Raw genomic sequence first — 19,159 nt, 5'->3', positions numbered from 1 at the left:
TCCTTCTCCTTTAATAGATATGTGTTATATGCTATGAGTAAGTGCCCACTCAGGCACAAAACGTATTTGGCTTATGTATGTCCTAATAAAAGTCTTTTTTACTTTATTAATACTTGGGCTACTACTTTACTTCCAGTGGGTCCCTTCCCAGCTTGTTTTTTTTTTTTTGTATGCTTAAAAACGACTGACAACCCTTGGACTGGGGAGAAACGACCACATAACTTTTCTTCCTTTTTGTCATTTTTAATTTTGACATGACTTTTTGTAAAAAGAACATAACCATACACCATTGTTTATGCATTAATTCAGTAGGAAGTGCCTTCATATATTCATATCCAACAGAGAGGTCTTTCCGCTCATTCCAAAGCCCACCAACCTATCCTTTATATTAAAAGGTCCCGCAGTCCCTGGGTCCAGTTCCCACCTGATACACAAATAAAGCAATAAGACAGAGCCATAAGACTTACAGGCAAAATATTGCCAGGGATGGTAGGTAACCCCAAAATCCGTGGACCTCTCGAGCACCCACAAGTCAGGTCGGGGCGAGTTGGCGAATTTAATTAGGACGTAGGCAACGTGGAAAACCTGAAGGAAGAGCAGAGAGCAATTAGGGTTATAAATGTCTCAAGTTCACGTTTCTAGGCAGACTTGGCCATTAAAGGAATTCACTGCCGAGAGCTCTGCACAAGTCTCAACAGCCAACTTTCCACTTTCCCATCCATCACCGTGCTGGGTATTTCTGCTGCCCCCGGGGAAGAGCCGTTGTCTGGCACAAGCCGGGGAGTACGCGGCACAGCACTTTTCTCTTTATATTCGGCGTGCGATGTGTTAGCAGAGGATCTGTGTCCCCCCATTGTTTCTCCTTCTCACTATAATCTGCCGCTGATAATCTTTTGCTCCACGTGTTTCGCTAGCTCTGAGGAACGTCGCCCGGGTGCCAAGGCTGATTTGTTGACGTCAAGCTATTGGCAGCACCCGCGCTCTTATTTCCCCATGTTTCGCGGATATTTATTGATGCTGGAAATAACCCACAAGCATTATAAACCCTCCTTTGGATATTTCTGTTTCCCCGTGCAAGGGTTAACCTTTCAGTATGTAATAGAATGGCTAATTCTGAGCAACTTTTCAATTGGCCTTCATTTTCTATTTCTAATCATTTTTAAATGAATTGCCTTCTTCTGACTCTTTCCAGCTTTCAAATGGGGGTCACTGACCCCATCTGAAAACAAATTATTTGTAAGGATACAAATGTATTGTTATTGCTACTTTTTATTACTCGTCTTTCTATCCAGGCCTCTCCTATACATATTCCAGTCTCTTATTCAAATCAGTGCATGGTTGCTGGGGTAATTTGGACCCTAGCAACCCAACTGCTGCAATAGCAAACTGGAGAGCTGCTGAATAAAAAGCTAAATAACTCTAAAACCACAAATAATAAATATTGTCAGGGAGAAACATCTAGAAATCGCTTAGAGAGTCACCCACGGAGACTACGTGAGCAAAGGCTGGCACACTGGCATTTATGCCCTTGCAGAAAATAATATATAAATGTGAATCATTTAATTTGAGAGCAAGTTGGAGGATTCAGGCTTTCTCTTACTACCACACAACCATGCTATTACCAACAGCACTAGAGTCTTTCACTAGGAATCCAGGAGCAGCTCACGGTTATGCAGAGCAGGAAGTCAGCAGTTCAAGATATAAAGGGTAGGATTTCATGGACGTTTTCGACGTGATCCGGCACGATGCGACAGAAATAAGGTAAAAGATAGAAATGTCGGGTGAAGTTGTAGCGTTGATCCGACGCGACTGTCAAATGCAGGCACAGCGTGCAGTCGCTGGCGGGATGGCAATCAGATCACTTCGGCTTTCCGAAGTCGCCCGAAGTTTCCTCGTGAGGCAACTTCGAAAAAAGGAATTTTCCAAGTGCATCCCACCAGCGATTTACATTCTAGAAAAGGCAGTTCGGGGAGATTAGTTGCCCAAAGAAGCGATTAGTTGATGGGCGACACATCTCCCGAAATAGCAGCACATGTCTCTGCCCTGATCATGGGAATAAATGTCTGAGCCTGGCAGCAATGTTCTAAAACAGACCCTTCATGACTGATCTGATTGCTGATCTACTGGATTCTCCATCACCTGACCAGCCCGTGAATATATAAAAGCCTTTTTGGACTTCAAAGTCCAAGCACAATGCCCTCAATATGCCGAGCCTGGCACAGACGCTCTCACCCACTGAGTTTCCCCTGAAAGGTCATGAGAATAATCTGAATAAGTGAGATGTTTGGTTTTAGCCCTGAGGTTAATCAATACAATCCTCCATTATATATATATATATATATATATATATATATATATATATATATATATATATATATATATATATATATATATATATATATATATATATATATATATATATATATATATATATATATATATATACACACACAGACACAGGGAGCGCACACCATAAGCCAGGGAAATAACCTGGGTGCTAATTCGTAGAAAATAATATAACAAAGCAATGTGATAGCACTCCAAGGATTTATGACATAGACATCAGTCAAGCGAAAAGGTTTATTGTATCCGACGTTTCAGTTCCAGTGCGGAACTTTCATCAGGGAAGAACCGGTGGTGTGTACAGTGGGACGTTTAAAACGTCTATTTGGCGCCAAAAGCCGTTGCCTGGCAACCAGTAAACAATGTGAACATCGTGCAAATGGTTACATAGTGAAAATACATGGCAGACATTATGTGCGTATCTGGCATAGTATACAAAGAGTTACAGACCTATTCACAGACACCTCTCTCTGTACATCTCACAGTTAACACATATGTAGTGATATCGCAACATGAGGGCGTGATTACCCTAAGTGGGCGTGGCCGGAGCTCCGTCCAAGGTCCTGTAGTGGTGGAGTAGCGCTCATTAGAGCTAAGGGCTGCAGTGGGACTGGATAGCGCATCACGTCTGGGACACGCCTCTTGGTAACCATGCACAAACCTCATAGCAGCGCCAGTAGCGCTTCACAGCAGTGAGTTTGGGACATCGTGGTATAGTAGTCAGTCTGCGGAAATCCGCCGGCTGGCCCACATCTCCACATTAAGTCCCTTAGAAAGTGCGGAACATAGGCGGCCCAATGATAATTCGTATAAAAGCATACCACCTCTTGTCCATATCCACATACCAAAACTAGGACGGAGCCATATACGGGGGAGCCCATTACTAACGGGTAACGCCTCAGGTAAATGCTACAATTACTGGAGAACAGAGGGCACCATTAGTGCCAGGGTGTATAAGGAATCATTGGTCTGAAAACTGATAAAAACAATTAAAACCAAAAGTAAGCAGAATACTGTCACTTAATGGGTCCAGCAAGCAAGCTGTTGGTGTGAGGGCAGCAGAACATTAATACATACAGAGTAGAGTTTGTATAACAAGGAAACTTATATGTAGACCAAGATATGTTTAAAGAAAGCAGCCCAAAGGTAAAGTCTCATTCAATCCATGTGGTGTTACAGTATTCAGTTTATGTATCCATCTGGATTCTCGTCTTAGGAGCGCTTGATCTCTGTTACCCCCTCTCGCCAGAGGAGGTTGGTGATCAATCACCATACACCTAAATGTAGGTAGTGTATGTCCTTTCAGTAAAAAGTGCTTAGCAACGGGTTGTTGGGCTTTACCTTCCTTCCAAGCTTTACTGATGGATGAGCGGTGGTTGGCAATCCTTTCTTTCACTGTGGTGCAGGTTTTGCCCACATAGTACATCCCACATGGGCATGTTATGAAATACACAACGTAAGTTGAAGTGCAGCCAAGTCTATGCCGTATTTTGTACCTTTTACCCGTATGTGGGTGGGGAAAATCAGGTCCTGTGAGAAGACATCTACATGTAACGCAATCAGGGCATTTGTAGCAACCTAACTTGGACTGTTGGGACAGCCAGTTGGTGTGTGTACTTGGTGTTCCTTCCATATCTGTTCTGACCAATAGGTCTCTAAGATTTTTCCTTGAAAATGAACAAGGATTTGGTCATCAGACCAGCAGACAAGGGGGGTGCTATTGTGCTTTTGGACTATTCATACTATAGGAATGAGATCCTGGGACAGTTGTCGGATGTCGCTACTTATAGACCACTCCCTGTAGACCCAACTAACAAATTCAAGAAAGAATTGGACGGCTGTCTACACATGGCTAGGGATGCGGGATGGCTAGATGATAACACTTATGACTATCTAATTACACAATATCCAAGGACACCGATTATCTACACTCTGCCCAAAGTACACAAGTCTTTATCTGCACCTCCAGGCAGACCAATTATCTCTGCTGTTGGCTCCCTGTACCAGTCAGTTTCCACCTATATTGACCACTACCTTCAGCCTCTGGTACATTCTATGCCCTCGTACACCCAGGACTCCAGCCACGTGATCAGAAGACTCCAGGAGTTGCCATCTCTCCCACCTGATTGTATACTAGTAACAATGGATGTCACCAGTTTGTACACAGTTATCCCACATGACCAGGGAATTCAAACCTGCAGACGTGCACTAGGATCCACACCCCCGAAGGATGTCCCTGTGGAGTTTTTGATTCAACTACTAGAACTCACGCTAACGAGAAACTTCTTCCGATTTGAAAAACTTTTCTATCTCCAAACGTCGGGCACAGCTATGGGCAGTGCATTGGCACCTTCATATGCCAACCTGTTCATGTCCGCCTTTGAGACGACTCAGATTTATCCTTATCTGGGCAAGTCCATATTAACATATTTTCGCTACATAGATGACCTGTTTATGATATGGACTGACACGGAGGAAGACCTACTATCCTTTCATCAACATCTCAATATGTTGGATAGTCCCATCAAATTGACACTTAATCATAGCAAGAAGGACATTGACTTTCTAGATCTCAACATCTTTTTGGAAAACTGTACACTAGGGACACGATTATTCCGGAAAACAACAGATCGAAATTCCATACTGCATGCTGCCAGCAATCATCCTCCAGCTACAACACGTGGAATTCCCTATTCTCAGTTCCTAAGGGTCATACGCAACAACAATGAGAGAAAGACTGCCGAACTCCAACTACGTGAGATGCTTGACAGATTTTTGGAGAGGGGCTACTCACAAGATTTGCTGGTTTCGCAACTCAATAGAGCACTGAAACATACACAATCAGATTTGCTTTGTTCAACCACAAAAAAAGAACAGCCTGTCAACCCTTTAATATTCAGTACCACCTTCTCCATTGCTTCTCATCAACTCACAGCAAGCATTGATAAACACTGGCCTATGTTGAACATGGACGAATCTCTCAGTCTCTATTCGGCCAAAAAACCCATGATGGGCTACAGAAGAGGGAAAAATCTTAGAGACCTATTGGTCAGAACAGATATGGAAGGAACACCAAGTACACACACCAACTGGCTGTCCCAACAGTCCAAGTTAGGTTGCTACAAATGCCCTGATTGCGTTACATGTAGATGTCTTCTCACAGGACCTGATTTTCCCCACCCACATACGGGTAAAAGGTACAAAATACGGCATAGACTTGGCTGCACTTCAACTTACGTTGTGTATTTCATAACATGCCCATGTGGGATGTACTATGTGGGCAAAACCTGCACCACAGTGAAAGAAAGGATTGCCAACCACCGCTCATCCATCAGTAAAGCTTGGAAGGAAGGTAAAGCCCAACAACCCGTTGCTAAGCACTTTTTACTGAAAGGACATACACTACCTACATTTAGGTGTATGGTGATTGATCACCAACCTCCTCTGGCGAGAGGGGGTAACAGAGATCAAGCGCTCCTAAGACGAGAATCCAGATGGATACATAAACTGAATACTGTAACACCACATGGATTGAATGAGACTTTACCTTTGGGCTGCTTTCTTTAAACATATCTTGGTCTACATATAAGTTTCCTTGTTATACAAACTCTACTCTGTATGTATTAATGTTCTGCTGCCCTCACACCAACAGCTTGCTTGCTGGACCCATTAAGTGACAGTATTCTGCTTACTTTTGGTTTTAATTGTTTTTATCAGTTTTCAGACCAATGATTCCTTATACACCCTGGCACTAATGGTGCCCTCTGTTCTCCAGTAATTGTAGCATTTACCTGAGGCGTTACCCGTTAGTAATGGGCTCCCCCGTATATGGCTCCGTCCTAGTTTTGGTATGTGGATATGGACAAGAGGTGGTATGCTTTTATACGAATTATCATTGGGCCGCCTATGTTCCGCACTTTCTAAGGGACTTAATGTGGAGATGTGGGCCAGCCGGCGGATTTCCGCAGACTGACTACTATACCACGATGTCCCAAACTCACTGCTGTGAAGCGCTACTGGCGCTGCTATGAGGTTTGTGCATGGTTACCAAGAGGCGTGTCCCAGACGTGATGCGCTATCCAGTCCCACTGCAGCCCTTAGCTCTAATGAGCGCTACTCCACCACTACAGGACCTTGGACGGAGCTCCGGCCACGCCCACTTAGGGTAATCACGCCCTCATGTTGCGATATCACTACATATGTGTTAACTGTGAGATGTACAGAGAGAGGTGTCTGTGAATAGGTCTGTAACTCTTTGTATACTATGCCAGATACGCACATAATGTCTGCCATGTATTTTCACTATGTAACCATTTGCACGATGTTCACATTGTTTACTGGTTGCCAGGCAACGGCTTTTGGCGCCAAATAGACGTTTTAAACGTCCCACTGTACACACCACCGGTTCTTCCCTGATGAAAGTTCCGCACTGGAACTGAAACGTCGGATACAATAAACCTTTTCGCTTGACTGATGTCTATGTCATAAATCCTTGGAGTGCTATCACATTGCTTTGTTATATATATATATATATATATATATATATATATATATATATATATATATATATATATATATATATATATATATATATATATATATGAAGAAGAAGAGTCTGACTCAGTAGTGTGGATGGTACAAGCTCCATGTGGATCCACGAGGGAAATGCAGGTGGAGAATCTTTAGCCAAAACCTGCTCATTCGTCTTGCAGTCGCCTCTATTTTGTTTTCATCCTGACAGATGCAGAGAATAAACCAAGCACCTGGGGATTGAAAATGAGCCAAACGCTTGATTTTATAATTTACTACATGAACTGGTGAACCGCTCGCTGATAAAAACAAGAGACAGTAGCGTTGCATTAGGGGAGTATTTTGCTGGATATTTTTTCAGTTTCATCCCAAGTTGCACCTCGCTGCCTTTCTCTGTGCCCTCCCCATGTCACGGTGCCAGCTCTCTCCTCACCTCCCCCTACCCGCCTTTGTTTCACACTTGTTCACAGACCTCCCGAATGCCTCTCTCTTCCCTCCCCCCCCCCCCTCGGATGCATTTGGTCTGTCCCTGCTGGATGGATCCCTCTGCTTGGGTTTGGGAATAAAATATCAGGGTGGAACTTTATGGTACCACTTGCGCTGGCCCAGATAACTCTGCACTGATGAAACCCAGTAAAGGCCCAAGCCAATCTGGCTAATTAATAGCACCCAGTGGGTGACCTTCCGCCAACTGGGTATTCCATGACAATGGGATTTTAGGAGCAACACTTGGTTCCCTTCCCAGCATTCCTGCTGCCGTGCATACAAATGAACAGAGGGTTATATTCTATTCTTACCCCAGAGTTAAACATTAATTAGTCATTATACAGGGAGAAAACCAGGGAGAATTCATTATATTTCAGATAAATCACTGCACATGCTCTGTGCTGCTGTCACTTACTGAGCTTAGGGACCCACTCACAATATACAGTACACATAGAATAGAAATGTCACAATATAAGGCTGATTAGTAATTAATACAGATAATTACTACATGGCAGCACAGAAACCAGTGCAATTAGCATCAGAATTTAATAATCAGCAAACCTGTAGCATCAGCTTATATTACAGGGGAAGCTCATTTTCTGCTGGATAATTAGTGACGAGCCCTAAGCTTAGCTTCTCAACAGCCAATCAGAGCCCACTGAGCATGTGAGTGTCACAGACACTTTCCAAGATGGTGACCCCCTGTGACAAGTTTGAAGTCCCGGATCATTGCTGCTATTGACAAGCTCAAACTTTAGGCTGGTGCAATAAGTTCACTATATAAAATATGGCATTTTAACCATAATAATTTTTAGGGTTTAGTTTAATAGGCTTTAATAGCAACACTTTGCTTAAATTACCCCTAGGACTTTTTCTATTTGTTACGTAAATAAAATATGACTGATTTATGCTGACTGTGTGTTTCTTTCCTGCACTGTATTTATATTAAGTCCCCGGGGCATCAGCACTTGTTATAATTCATATACATTTCCTACAATAAATTCCAGCCTGTTAACGCTTTCATCTCCCGTCACATCCCGGCAGCACCAGGCGATGGAATATCAGATATGCTCCTGGGATTAGTTGGTACCAGGCGGCTTTTCTCTTGGCTGATTGGGCACGGCCATTAATTTATTTAATGAAGTTTAGAACAAAAGGTAACTGTAATAAGAGAAAGGAATCGCTTACAGTGTTACCAGGGAAAGCGCTGCAGGGCCGGAAAATGGATGTTTAATACAGATTAGACCCGTCTATAGTAATCTTCATATCTACAGGCAATGGAATATATGCTTGTGCCTTCTAATATCCTTATAATAGTACAAAAGGGGGTTATTATTCCTTATAATACATTATTGAAGTTCCCTGTATAACTCAGCCTGCATCCTTGTGTCTTTATATGGTCACAGAACAACCCCTCAGTGACTTCTAATATCCTTATCATTTACAGTAGGGGGTACATTATCCCTTATAATACATGAGTGATACTCAGAGTTCCCTGTATAACTCAGCCTGCAGCCTTGTGCCTTTATATGGTCACAGAACCCCTCAGTGACTTCTAATATCCTTATCATTTACAGTAGGGGGTACATTATCCCTTATAATACATGAGTGATACTCAGAGTTCCCTGTATAACTCAGCCTGCAGCCTTGTGCCTTTATATGGTCACAGAACCCCTCAGTGACTTTGAATATCCTTATCATTTACAGTAGGGGGTACATTATCCCTTATAATACATGAGTGATACTCAGAGTTCCCTGTATAACTCAGCCTGCAGCCTTGTGCCTTTATATGGTCACAGAACAACCCCTCAGTGACTTCTAATATCCTTATAATTTACAGTAGGGGGTACATTATCCCTTACAATACATGAGTGATACTCAGAGTTCCCTGTATAACTCAGCCTGCAGCCTTGTACTTTTATATGGTCACAGAACAACCCCTCAGTGACTTCGAATATCCTTATCATTTACAGTAGGGGGTACATTATCCCTTATAATACATGAGTGATACTCAGAGTTCCCTGTATAACTCAGCCTGCAGCCTTGTACTTTTATATGGTCACAGAACAACCCCTCAGTGACTTCGAATATCCTTATCATTTACAGTAGGGGGTACATTATCCCTTAGAATACATGAGTGATACTCAGAGTTCCCTGTATAACTCAGCCTGCAGCCTTGTGTCTTTATATGGTCACAGAACCCCTCAGTGACTTATAATATCCTTATGATTTACATTATCCCTTATAATACATGAGAGATACATTTTCCCTTAAAATATACTAAAGAGTATTCTGTGTAATTTAGCCTGCAGGATTGGGAGAACTAAAACCACATTTAGCCAATATTCCCATTAAAATAATATCTAAGAGAGTAAGGAGGTGAAGGATTGGTTCCCATATAACTAAGGCCATGCAATACACTGAGTTTATCTACGGAAATTACACAGGAATCCTGTGCTGAGATTCTCCCTGAACTCTAATTTCCATCAAGGTCAAAACTTAAAAGCCCTGGCAGCGCCTCCTCATTAAGATGCTTTTAACAGCTGGACTGGAGATTACAGGGCATGGCAATAGAAATGCCGCAGATTTACCTCTTTTTATCACTATCAGCGTCCTGCCCCTGTCAGCTAAGCAGCACTTAAAGCGGAGAACCCATTCCCACAACTCGAAATGTCCCAGAACTGTAAAACGAAAGCAATTATTTTACTAACACTTCCATGAGACTGCCCTGTGTCATACTTAGAGGATTACATAAGTAAGTATTTTGGTGGCTTTGTTTGCTGCGTGTCTCTAATCTCTCCTGGCTCAATCACCGATGGGCCTCTCCAGGCTGCAGTGCTGTAAATATAAGAATTCCAGATATAGTTATCTGTTCCTTGTGGCTTGCAATCTGCAGGGCCACAGATACGTATATAACAAGCATTACATAATTAAAGGAGTGGATCACCTTTAATTTAACTTTAAGGGCAGAGAAACACGGTCAGAATCGGGGAGATTAGTCACCCGGAGACAAATCTCCTCTTCTTCAGGGCGACAAATCTCCCCAAACTGCCTTCCCGCCGGCTAGAATGTAAATCGCCAGCGGTACTGCACTTAGAGTGCTTCGTTTTCCGAAGTTGCCTCATGAGGAAACTTCAGAAAACGAAGTGCTCCGAGTGCCACCCCGCCGGCGATTCTGATTCTACCCGGTGGGAAGGCAGTTTTGGGGAGATTTGTCGCCGGGCGACTAATCTCCCCGATTCTGACCGTGTGTCTCTGCCCTAAGTATGTTATACAATGGCAAATTCTAAGCAACTTTTGTGTTTTTAATTATTTTGCCTTTTTCTTCTGACTCTTTCCAGCTTTTAGGGTAATGTCAAATGAGGAGATTTTGTCGCCTGCCGACTAATCGCCTCGTCTTTTGAGCGACTATCTCCCCGAACTGCCTCAGCGTTTTTCCCCATAGGCTACAATGAAAAGTCGCCTGCGCTAATGCACACGTGGCGCTGCGTTTTCTATAGTCGCCCGAAGTTGCCTCACTGAGGCAACTTTGGGCGACTATTGAAAACACATTCAGATTAATGCATGGTTGCTAGGGTAATCTGGACCCTAACAACAAGATAGCTAATCACTGCAAACTGGAGAGCTGCTGAATAAAAACCCAAATAACTCAAAAGCCACAAATAATAAAAAAAAATCAAAACCAATTGCAAATTGTCTCAGAATATCACTCCCTATATCATACTAAAAGTTAACTCAAAGGTGAACAACCTCTTTAAGGGCTTAAGGGGCCTTTTGGGAAAAGGGTTAACGCCTTACTCCAATAAGGATTAATTATATCTTAGTTGTGATCAAGTACAAGCTACTGTTTTATTATTACACAGAAAAAGGAAATCATTTTTAATAATTTTGATTATTTGATTATAATGGAGTCTATGGGAGACGGCTTTCAGTAATTAGGAGTTTTCTGGATAATGTGTTTCCCATACCTGTATCATAACTTTTTTCACTTTCTGTAACCAAATAATACATAATTACCAGTTCCCCAAACATTTTCCCCATTTGCTCAGTATGAAAATCCAATACACAGTAGTGATGCTATATAACAACCCTGGGGTTTTTTCTTTGCCCATTTTGACATTTGGCAGCTGTCAAACGATTCTGGGAATTAAAGATTAACATGTACAGGCCCAACGCTCCCCATCAATCTGCACAGTCCCCTCATGAGCAGAGAAAGAATTTCGCCTCCTGGGAGATTTTTCTGTGAATTTGCTGCTCTTCACCAAAAGTAAATATTTGCCCTGTTGCTAAAAGCAGAGCGAGGGGATCCGGCGCTGAAGGTTTGCAGGTTAAACCCGAAGGAAGGGGTCTTACGAGGGAGTCTCGGGAACAAAACATTTTTTTCCGCTTAATTAAGAGTTCTGTAAGTATATGAGGGATTTAAAATCCCTCTTCAAAGTTTGTACTTATTCCCACCCCATGCACACCTTCATTGGTAGCATAAAGAAGCCCGAAAATCAATGTTTTTTGTACCCTATCAACCCCTTCCCCCTTACAACTGTTTGACTTGTGAAAAGGAAAGAAATGTTTGCAAAACTGAAGTGCCCCCCCCCCCATAACAGCAACTATAAGTGGAAGAGTCAGGCATGGCGATGGGGTGCCCCACATTTCTCCCATCTCCTTTGTGCAGACAGCAAAGCATTACATTTAGAGCAACACCAGGGAAAGAACTATAACAAAATGTATAGAAGATGGAGACAAAGCGTTTGAGGCAAGATGGAGACCATGGGGCAAGATAGCGACAGTAGTATAAGATATCGACCGTAAGGAAGGATAGAGACAGTAGGGCAGGATGGAGACCGTAGGGCAAGATGGAGACCGTAGGGCAAGATGGAGACCGTAGGAAAGGATGGAAACCGTAAGGAAGGATGGAGACAGTAGGGAAGGATGGAGACCGTAGGGCAAATGGAGACCGTAGGGAAGGATGGAGACAGTAAATTGGATAGAGACTGTACGGCAAGGCAGAGACTGAAACTGCAAGATGTAGACAGAAGGACAATTTGTAGACAAGATGGAGAATGAAGGACAAATTAACACAGAACAGGCAAGATGGAGACAATTAAACAAGATGGTGACCACAGGGCAAGACGGAGACAGTAGGGCAAGACGGAGACAGTAGGGCAAGACGGAGACAGTGGGCAAGATGGAGACAGTGGGCAAGATGGAGACAGTGGGCAAGATGGAGACAGTGGGCAAGATGGAGACATTGGGCAAGATGGAGACAGTGGGCAAGATGGAGACAGCGGGAACAGATGGAGACCAAAATAAACATGGAAATACTTGCTGACCAGCACATGATACCAAGGCTACTGAAGAAGGATATTGCATCAAACATATATCAATTATATGTTAATTTAAATTTCCATAAATATTGATACGCATGCATAAACCCAACATCCCAGCATTCTCAGTGAGCAACATTCTGTATATACTGTACACCTAAATACAACAGCATAAATGTCTTTTCCAGCTGTGTAGCTTTTTGCGATGCTTGACGCAAAGGGAAGAACATTGGGAGCCCCAAGGTCATACAGAGCCAAAGCTGGAATCAAACCTGGGCCTCCTTGCAACACAGAGACACCTTAACTCCAAGTAACCAACTTCCACATTATTAAGCAACGTCTGCCAGATCACAAACAAAGAACCTTTTTTTATTTCCTGGTGGTGACACAGACACATAGAGGTTTCCTTTGTATTAATTCTGGGAGGATTGTTGTTCCGTGCCAACAGCGGGTACAGCCAGGAACGCTCCGTTACCTACGTAGAACAGGCCGGCGCAGGCAGGGGGCGAGTTACGCACCACATCACAGGCAGGAAAACAACAGCGAGGGTTGATAATCATCAAATATTTCATGAAAAAAAAAAAAAAAGATGATGTGTATAATAATTGTTCAGCCTCACGCCCCCTTCATTGGAAGCGGCATAAAGAACATTTGTAGGAAGAGTTTAAGTTCAGCCCGCAGTACTTTAATGATCCAAAGGGGCTTTGGTTACATTATTTAAGGCTGGAGGTAACTACACAAATCCAAGAGAGCGAAAGGATTATTGTGCGTTTAACCACCAGCGTAGATTTCCCACCAGACTCTCTCAGAAACCACTCGATTATTCCTAATATTTGATATATAAACAGCGGCACTTTCTGTTCCAAGTCATTGTCATCAGATATCCCTAACCGCACGCCAAAATGAAACCCACAAAATGAATGTTTAAAAGGAGAATGTATGACCAGCCTTCCCCACAGTAGGTTATATTCGAAGGAGCTGGAGCTGCCATACTTGTTCTACTGCTGCGATAAAACGAAAGCCCCAATTCATGTAATAAATAAGTCTGAATTTCCTCTAAACACCCCCTGTTATTCATGAGTGACTGGTCAAAGGTATTTTATTAAAATAACCACAAGTGACTCATTGGTTCCCTCGAGCGTCTGATACATGAGTTCCCACCAACAGAATCTCTGCCACAATGACGTTTAAGCCATTATTGGCCAAACAAAGCACATTTTTAGTAAAGATTAAACTGGTTCAACCACGACAGACCTAAATATTTAATTGCATTATGGGGGCACTTGGACACTGGAATCCCCCGGGCCTGTCCCAAACCCACAGGCCCATAACCAATAACATCCTGTGTGATGCAAACGGCTCCTAATAACAACAACATCTTCCAAACATCCCAAAGGGAGCGCTGTACCTTGTGTAGAGGCTTATTCTCTGGCCTTATAGACACAAATGTATTGCAAGAGATGGGAAACTAAGACAAGCTGCTGATTGGCTGGGACAAGGTCAGATACAGATAGCCAATCACCTGTGCCGTTAAGCAGCCTAAAGGCCACATGCCCACAGTTGAATGGCAGTAGGTTGTCACCTTTTCCCGTCCCCCTTTCTGGGAAGGCAGGAGCTGACATCACAGAGGGCGGAGTGATGACATGGTGACACTTGCCGCGTCAATTTAGGGGAATCCTGTCTAGTTTTCCTAATTTGGAAAACCTGGCAAGCTGTTCAGACCCAGGCAGCCCTTCGGTCTTGGTTAAAACTGGACAGGTGGCAACTCTACTTGGTAGATGCCAACCTATACATTTTCCCTATTGCTAAGAACAATAAATTCCCTTTGCACATCTACAAATCCACAAAATAATCAATTGATCATCCTGTCCCTTTAAACCCAAAGAACAGAAACCAACTGTATATGGATACGGTATCCAATGTTTTCTGCCATAATCCAGTAATATAAATCACCAAGAAGCTTTAGAGGCTGAAAATCTGGCAATGAATTAATTAAAAGCATTTTTGGAGAGGGGCCAGACTGAGGGTTATTGTGTGTGTAAGGTTCCTGACCCGGAGGCAAAGCCCCAAATGCATAAAAGAGTACGAGGGGGGAAGCAACACCTGCGCAAGGAACGGCGACATTGACCTTAACTCTTAGACGCAAAGATCTTTCGTTGATGAACAATCAATTTCTGTGCAATCCGACCAATCTGTCAAAATATCGTGAATTTAGTGGGAATAGAACGATCGCGCATCTTACGATTTTTCATCCAGGTTAAAAAATGTTATCGGTCCCAGTACAATCTATCTATGTAGAGCCAAACGGGCAGCTCCCCTCAGTTTTCCTGGCAATATCACTTGAAAAGGTCTTTTTAGTCGATGGACAAATCGTACATTTAAACGATCGATTCGAGGTAATCGTGGTCTCACGATAACGGAAAGATCTTTTAAAAATCTTTACATCTATGGCCAGCTTTAAGCTGCCCATGCACTGAAAGATCTGCTTGTTTGGAGAAGCCAAAAGTGGATCTTTCCCAGATATGGCCAACTTAAGGTGTGCCATATAGTAGAGTCCTGAAGGGAACCAATTTTTTAAATCTGGACCCACAACCCTCATTTTTACCCACTTAAACCCTCTAGCCAACCCGCAAGTGCCTTATCCGCAACCCGCTGGTGGTAAGGGAAAAAAAAAAACATTGTGTAAAGGAGTAAAACTCCCTACTGAAAAGACCCGTGACTCGCAAACCCACAGACCCGTATCTATACTCGCCCCACCAGAAAGTTCTACCCACAGGTTACTCTCTTTTTTGCGGGTAACCCACGGGTACCCGACCTGCTGCAGGACTTTACCATATAGGGCTGTTCCTATTGTTTGGCCCAAGGGCCATTGGAGCGAAGACCACATCAACGAGCCAAAGTGGTCACCGCACAATGAGATTTTAACAGAGATTTTTTTTATCAGTTGGGTAGAACCATGAGAGTGCCCCATATATTGGCACTGCGTGATATTACAGGTGAAATCCAACCTCAGTGGTTGTGGGAGAGGAGGAAGCTGGCTAGGCTGAGGCAGGTCCTTGTTTTGTCTTCACCTTCATGCACCGTAGCTAAGTGTGACACAATTACGTCCCCCCAGGTCTATTTATCCCCTCTCTGTTTCAAGGTCTGTTTGGTTTACAGGGCAGAAAGGAAGCCCTTATATCCACCAAAGAAACCAGAGAAGATGAGAAGAGCTGATTATGGAGTGCGGACTGAGAAGGCAGAAGAATTCCGGATAGAGTTCTAGGTAGAATTAGAGGGAACGAGATGAAAGGGGGAGACAGAAATAAGGGAGGGAGACGGTTGGAGTTTAAAATGTCACTTTGTTAAAGAATGAACCTTTCAAACAAAGAAATTCCCATACGTCTGAGTTTCTCACTCGTTCGACCTCCCCCCCCAACTCTTTACACACCCCCCCCCCCACCCACCATCCAACCTTTGCGCGCAGTTTGATCTTGGAATAATTGTGGGTTTGTGAACGGAGGCGGCATCCTACACATCAAAGGGGAGCAAAGCATTTATTTGTGTTTCTACTTGATAATAAAGCACCGTGCAAGTGCGAGTGAGATAACGCAGGGGGAGGAGGAAGGCTTTGTCTCAAGGTGGAGGGCAAAGGGTGGGGGGTTGTATTCTTTCCAAAATATGAAAGAGGAAAAAAGTGTATGTGTATAATATAAGGGGTATATATAACAGAAACACCTTTAACCTAATTTAGCTCATAACAAGGTTACAGATATATAGAAACATTGGGGTATCAGTCACCCTGCTATAGTTCCAGGGGTACCCAGGGCACAAATAAGCACTCACCCCAAATCTCCCCTAACTGGCCTTCAGGCTGGGCCCCCTTAGTTCATAACAAGGTTACAGATATATAGAAACATTGGGATTACAGTCACCCTGCTATAGTTCCAGGGGTAACCAGGGTACAAATAATCACTCACCCCAAATCTCCCCCTAACTGGCCTTCAGACTGGGCCCCCTTAGTTCATAACAAGGTTACAGATATATAGAAACATTGGGGTGTCACCCTGCTATAGTTCCAGGGGTACCCAGGGCACAAATAATCACTCACCCCAAATCTCCCCCTAACTGGCCTTCAGGCTGGCCCCCCTTAGCTCATAACAAGGTTACAGATATATAGAAATATTGGGGTAACAGTCACCCTGCTATAGTTCCAGGGGTACCCAAGGCACAAATAAGCACTCACCCCAAATCTCCCCCTAACTGGCCTTCAGGCTGGGCCCCATTAGTTCATAACAAGGTTACAGATATATAGAAACATTGGGGTAACAGTCACCCTGCTATAGTTCCAGGGGTACCCAGGGCACAAATAAGCACTCACCCCAAATCTCCCCATAACTGGCCTTCAGGCTGGGCCCCCTTAGTTCATAACAAGGTTACAGATATATAGAAACATAACCTGCTATAGTTCAGGGGTACCCAGGACACAAATCTCACCATGATCATTAATAAAAACCTCATATGTCGCAGACATAGATTCAAATGAAGAAAATGCTACAGAAAAGTTTAAAGCACAAATAATAAAGATGAGATGAAAGGAAATCTAAGCAAGTGTGGGGGCAGGCAGCCAAATTCTGTAGCACCTTTCTCTCTGAATAATTAACCCCCCCCCCCATGTGGGGCCCTCTCCCCTTGCCGGCACAAAACCCTCTGCTATTTCATTATCAGGCTCTTAATCTCTAGGAGGAATTTGCACTACACCTGCTGGGTACCCCGACACCCTTCCATTCTGTTGTGTCCCCCAGATCCAGAACAAGGAGCAGAGACTGCAGGTCACATGATAATGGGGGATTTTCCAGCCAATAAAGTCACTGGCACTTGTGAAATCTGCACAAGCCAATGAGGCTGGAGGGGCAATCAGAATGCCTGGGCGTGTAAAGGGTTAATAGTTCTTTGTTTTGTCTCCTTGTTTCTAAGTAACAGCCTGGAAACAAGGCAACGGTGGGGCCCCCCAGCTAATTCAGGTATAACTAATCCTCACTCCGAAAGAACTCCATCCGCTCCTTAAGCCCCAGAGAATTCCCAGCTTAGAACCCAGGCGAACAGTTCCCCATAGAGGCCCAGGGACGTCTCCAGCCAAGGCTTTATCTGCAGAGAAATGATATCAAATGCTGTGCTGCATCTGGGTGCAGAGCACTAGAAATTGCCTCTTGCTCTTGACTTTTATTTATCATGCAGAGGAGCACTTCCTGCTTCTACTTCCTTTCCAGCAAAAGCACAGCAGCCCTGTCTCACTTTACGGCAGAGATTATATTTTAACTCACAGCAGGATCAGACTGAAAGTCTCCCAAAACACAGGAGGATCGGTTACCCTTTATGAGAAAGGCTCAGTGAATGCACAGGTTAGCTCTGGGAGACTGAGAAATCTTAGACAGGGGCAAGGTAAACGCAGTCGATTTTTATAACAGGTTTTATGTAGATGGAATGGAAGCAGGGGTGGCAGTACTGTACTCTCCCTTTATCAGTCATATAAATTCACAAGGAATGCTGGTTATTAAAGCACTGACTCCAGCTGTCTGGCAAACCCTGCTTATTCAGAATTTGCTATTTTAAAGGATAACTAACCCCATAAACACCCTTAGCTTGTCAGATTTATGGCACCAGTCTGCTCTATACATCGGCTCCTGGGTTTTACATTTATCGGCTGTGACACTGTGGGATTTACAATACAGGTTTTACCTTTTACACTTCTGTATAGTTTAAAGGAAAAGTAAAGCCAAAGTTGTCTGGAAACCCATTATCCAGAAAGCTCCGAATTACGGAAAGGCTGTCTCCCATAGACTCCATTGTAATGAAATAATTTTTTTTAATTGATTACCTTTTTTTCTGTAATAATAAAACAGAAGCTTGTACTTGATCCCAACTAAGATATAATTAATCCTCATTGGATGTAAAACCAACCCATTGGTTTTATTTAATTTTTATATGATTTTCTAGTAGACAAGGTATGAAGAAAACTCCAGGTCCCGAGCATTCTGGATACAGGTCCCATTCTTGTATGAGGAAGCAGATAATTTGCACTCTAATCTGCTGCCCCCAGCCTGCTTAGACTCAGTATGTCAGCACCCAGCAAGATACAGAGGCAGAAGAGGATACGTTTATCATCAGATCATATCTATCTATCTATCTATCTATCTATCTATCTATCTATATATATATATATATATACACAAATGCAATAGGTCATGTTATAAAGGTTGAGCTTGGGTGAACTGCAACTGCTGGTCATGTGACAATCATTGGGCAAAGATGCCCCTACCCTAAAACTGCACAGATACCCTAAAGAGTATGGATGCACCGAATCCACTATTTTGGATTTGGCCGAACCCCCGAATCCTACGTGAAAGATTAAGCCGAATACCGAACCGAATCCTAATTTGCATTTGCAAATTAGGGCTGGGAAGGGAAAAAATGTTTTTACTTCTTTGTTTTGTGACAAA

General features: G+C 43.3%; 1 protein-coding gene across 4 annotated transcripts in view; it reads right to left on the bottom strand.

The window, feature by feature from the left end:
- Nucleotides 1-19,159, bottom strand: part of LOC108702189 (laminin subunit alpha-5) — an 85,567-nt gene that overhangs the window by 51,313 nt on the left and 15,095 nt on the right. For all 4 annotated transcript variants that reach the window (XM_041578877.1, XM_041578879.1, XM_041578878.1 and 1 more), the window contains exon 3: nucleotides 468-585. In XM_041578877.1, coding sequence (XP_041434811.1) covers nucleotides 468-585 — 118 coding nt within the window. The remainder of the gene's footprint in view (nucleotides 1-467; nucleotides 586-19,159) is intronic.

The sequence above is a fragment of the Xenopus laevis genome, chromosome 9_10S (assembly GCF_017654675.1).
Source record: "Xenopus laevis strain J_2021 chromosome 9_10S, Xenopus_laevis_v10.1, whole genome shotgun sequence".
NCBI classification, from domain to species: Eukaryota; Metazoa; Chordata; class Amphibia; order Anura; family Pipidae; genus Xenopus; species Xenopus laevis.
Note: the sequence above shows the minus strand (reverse complement) of the source record. Positions and strands in the feature narration are given on the sequence as shown.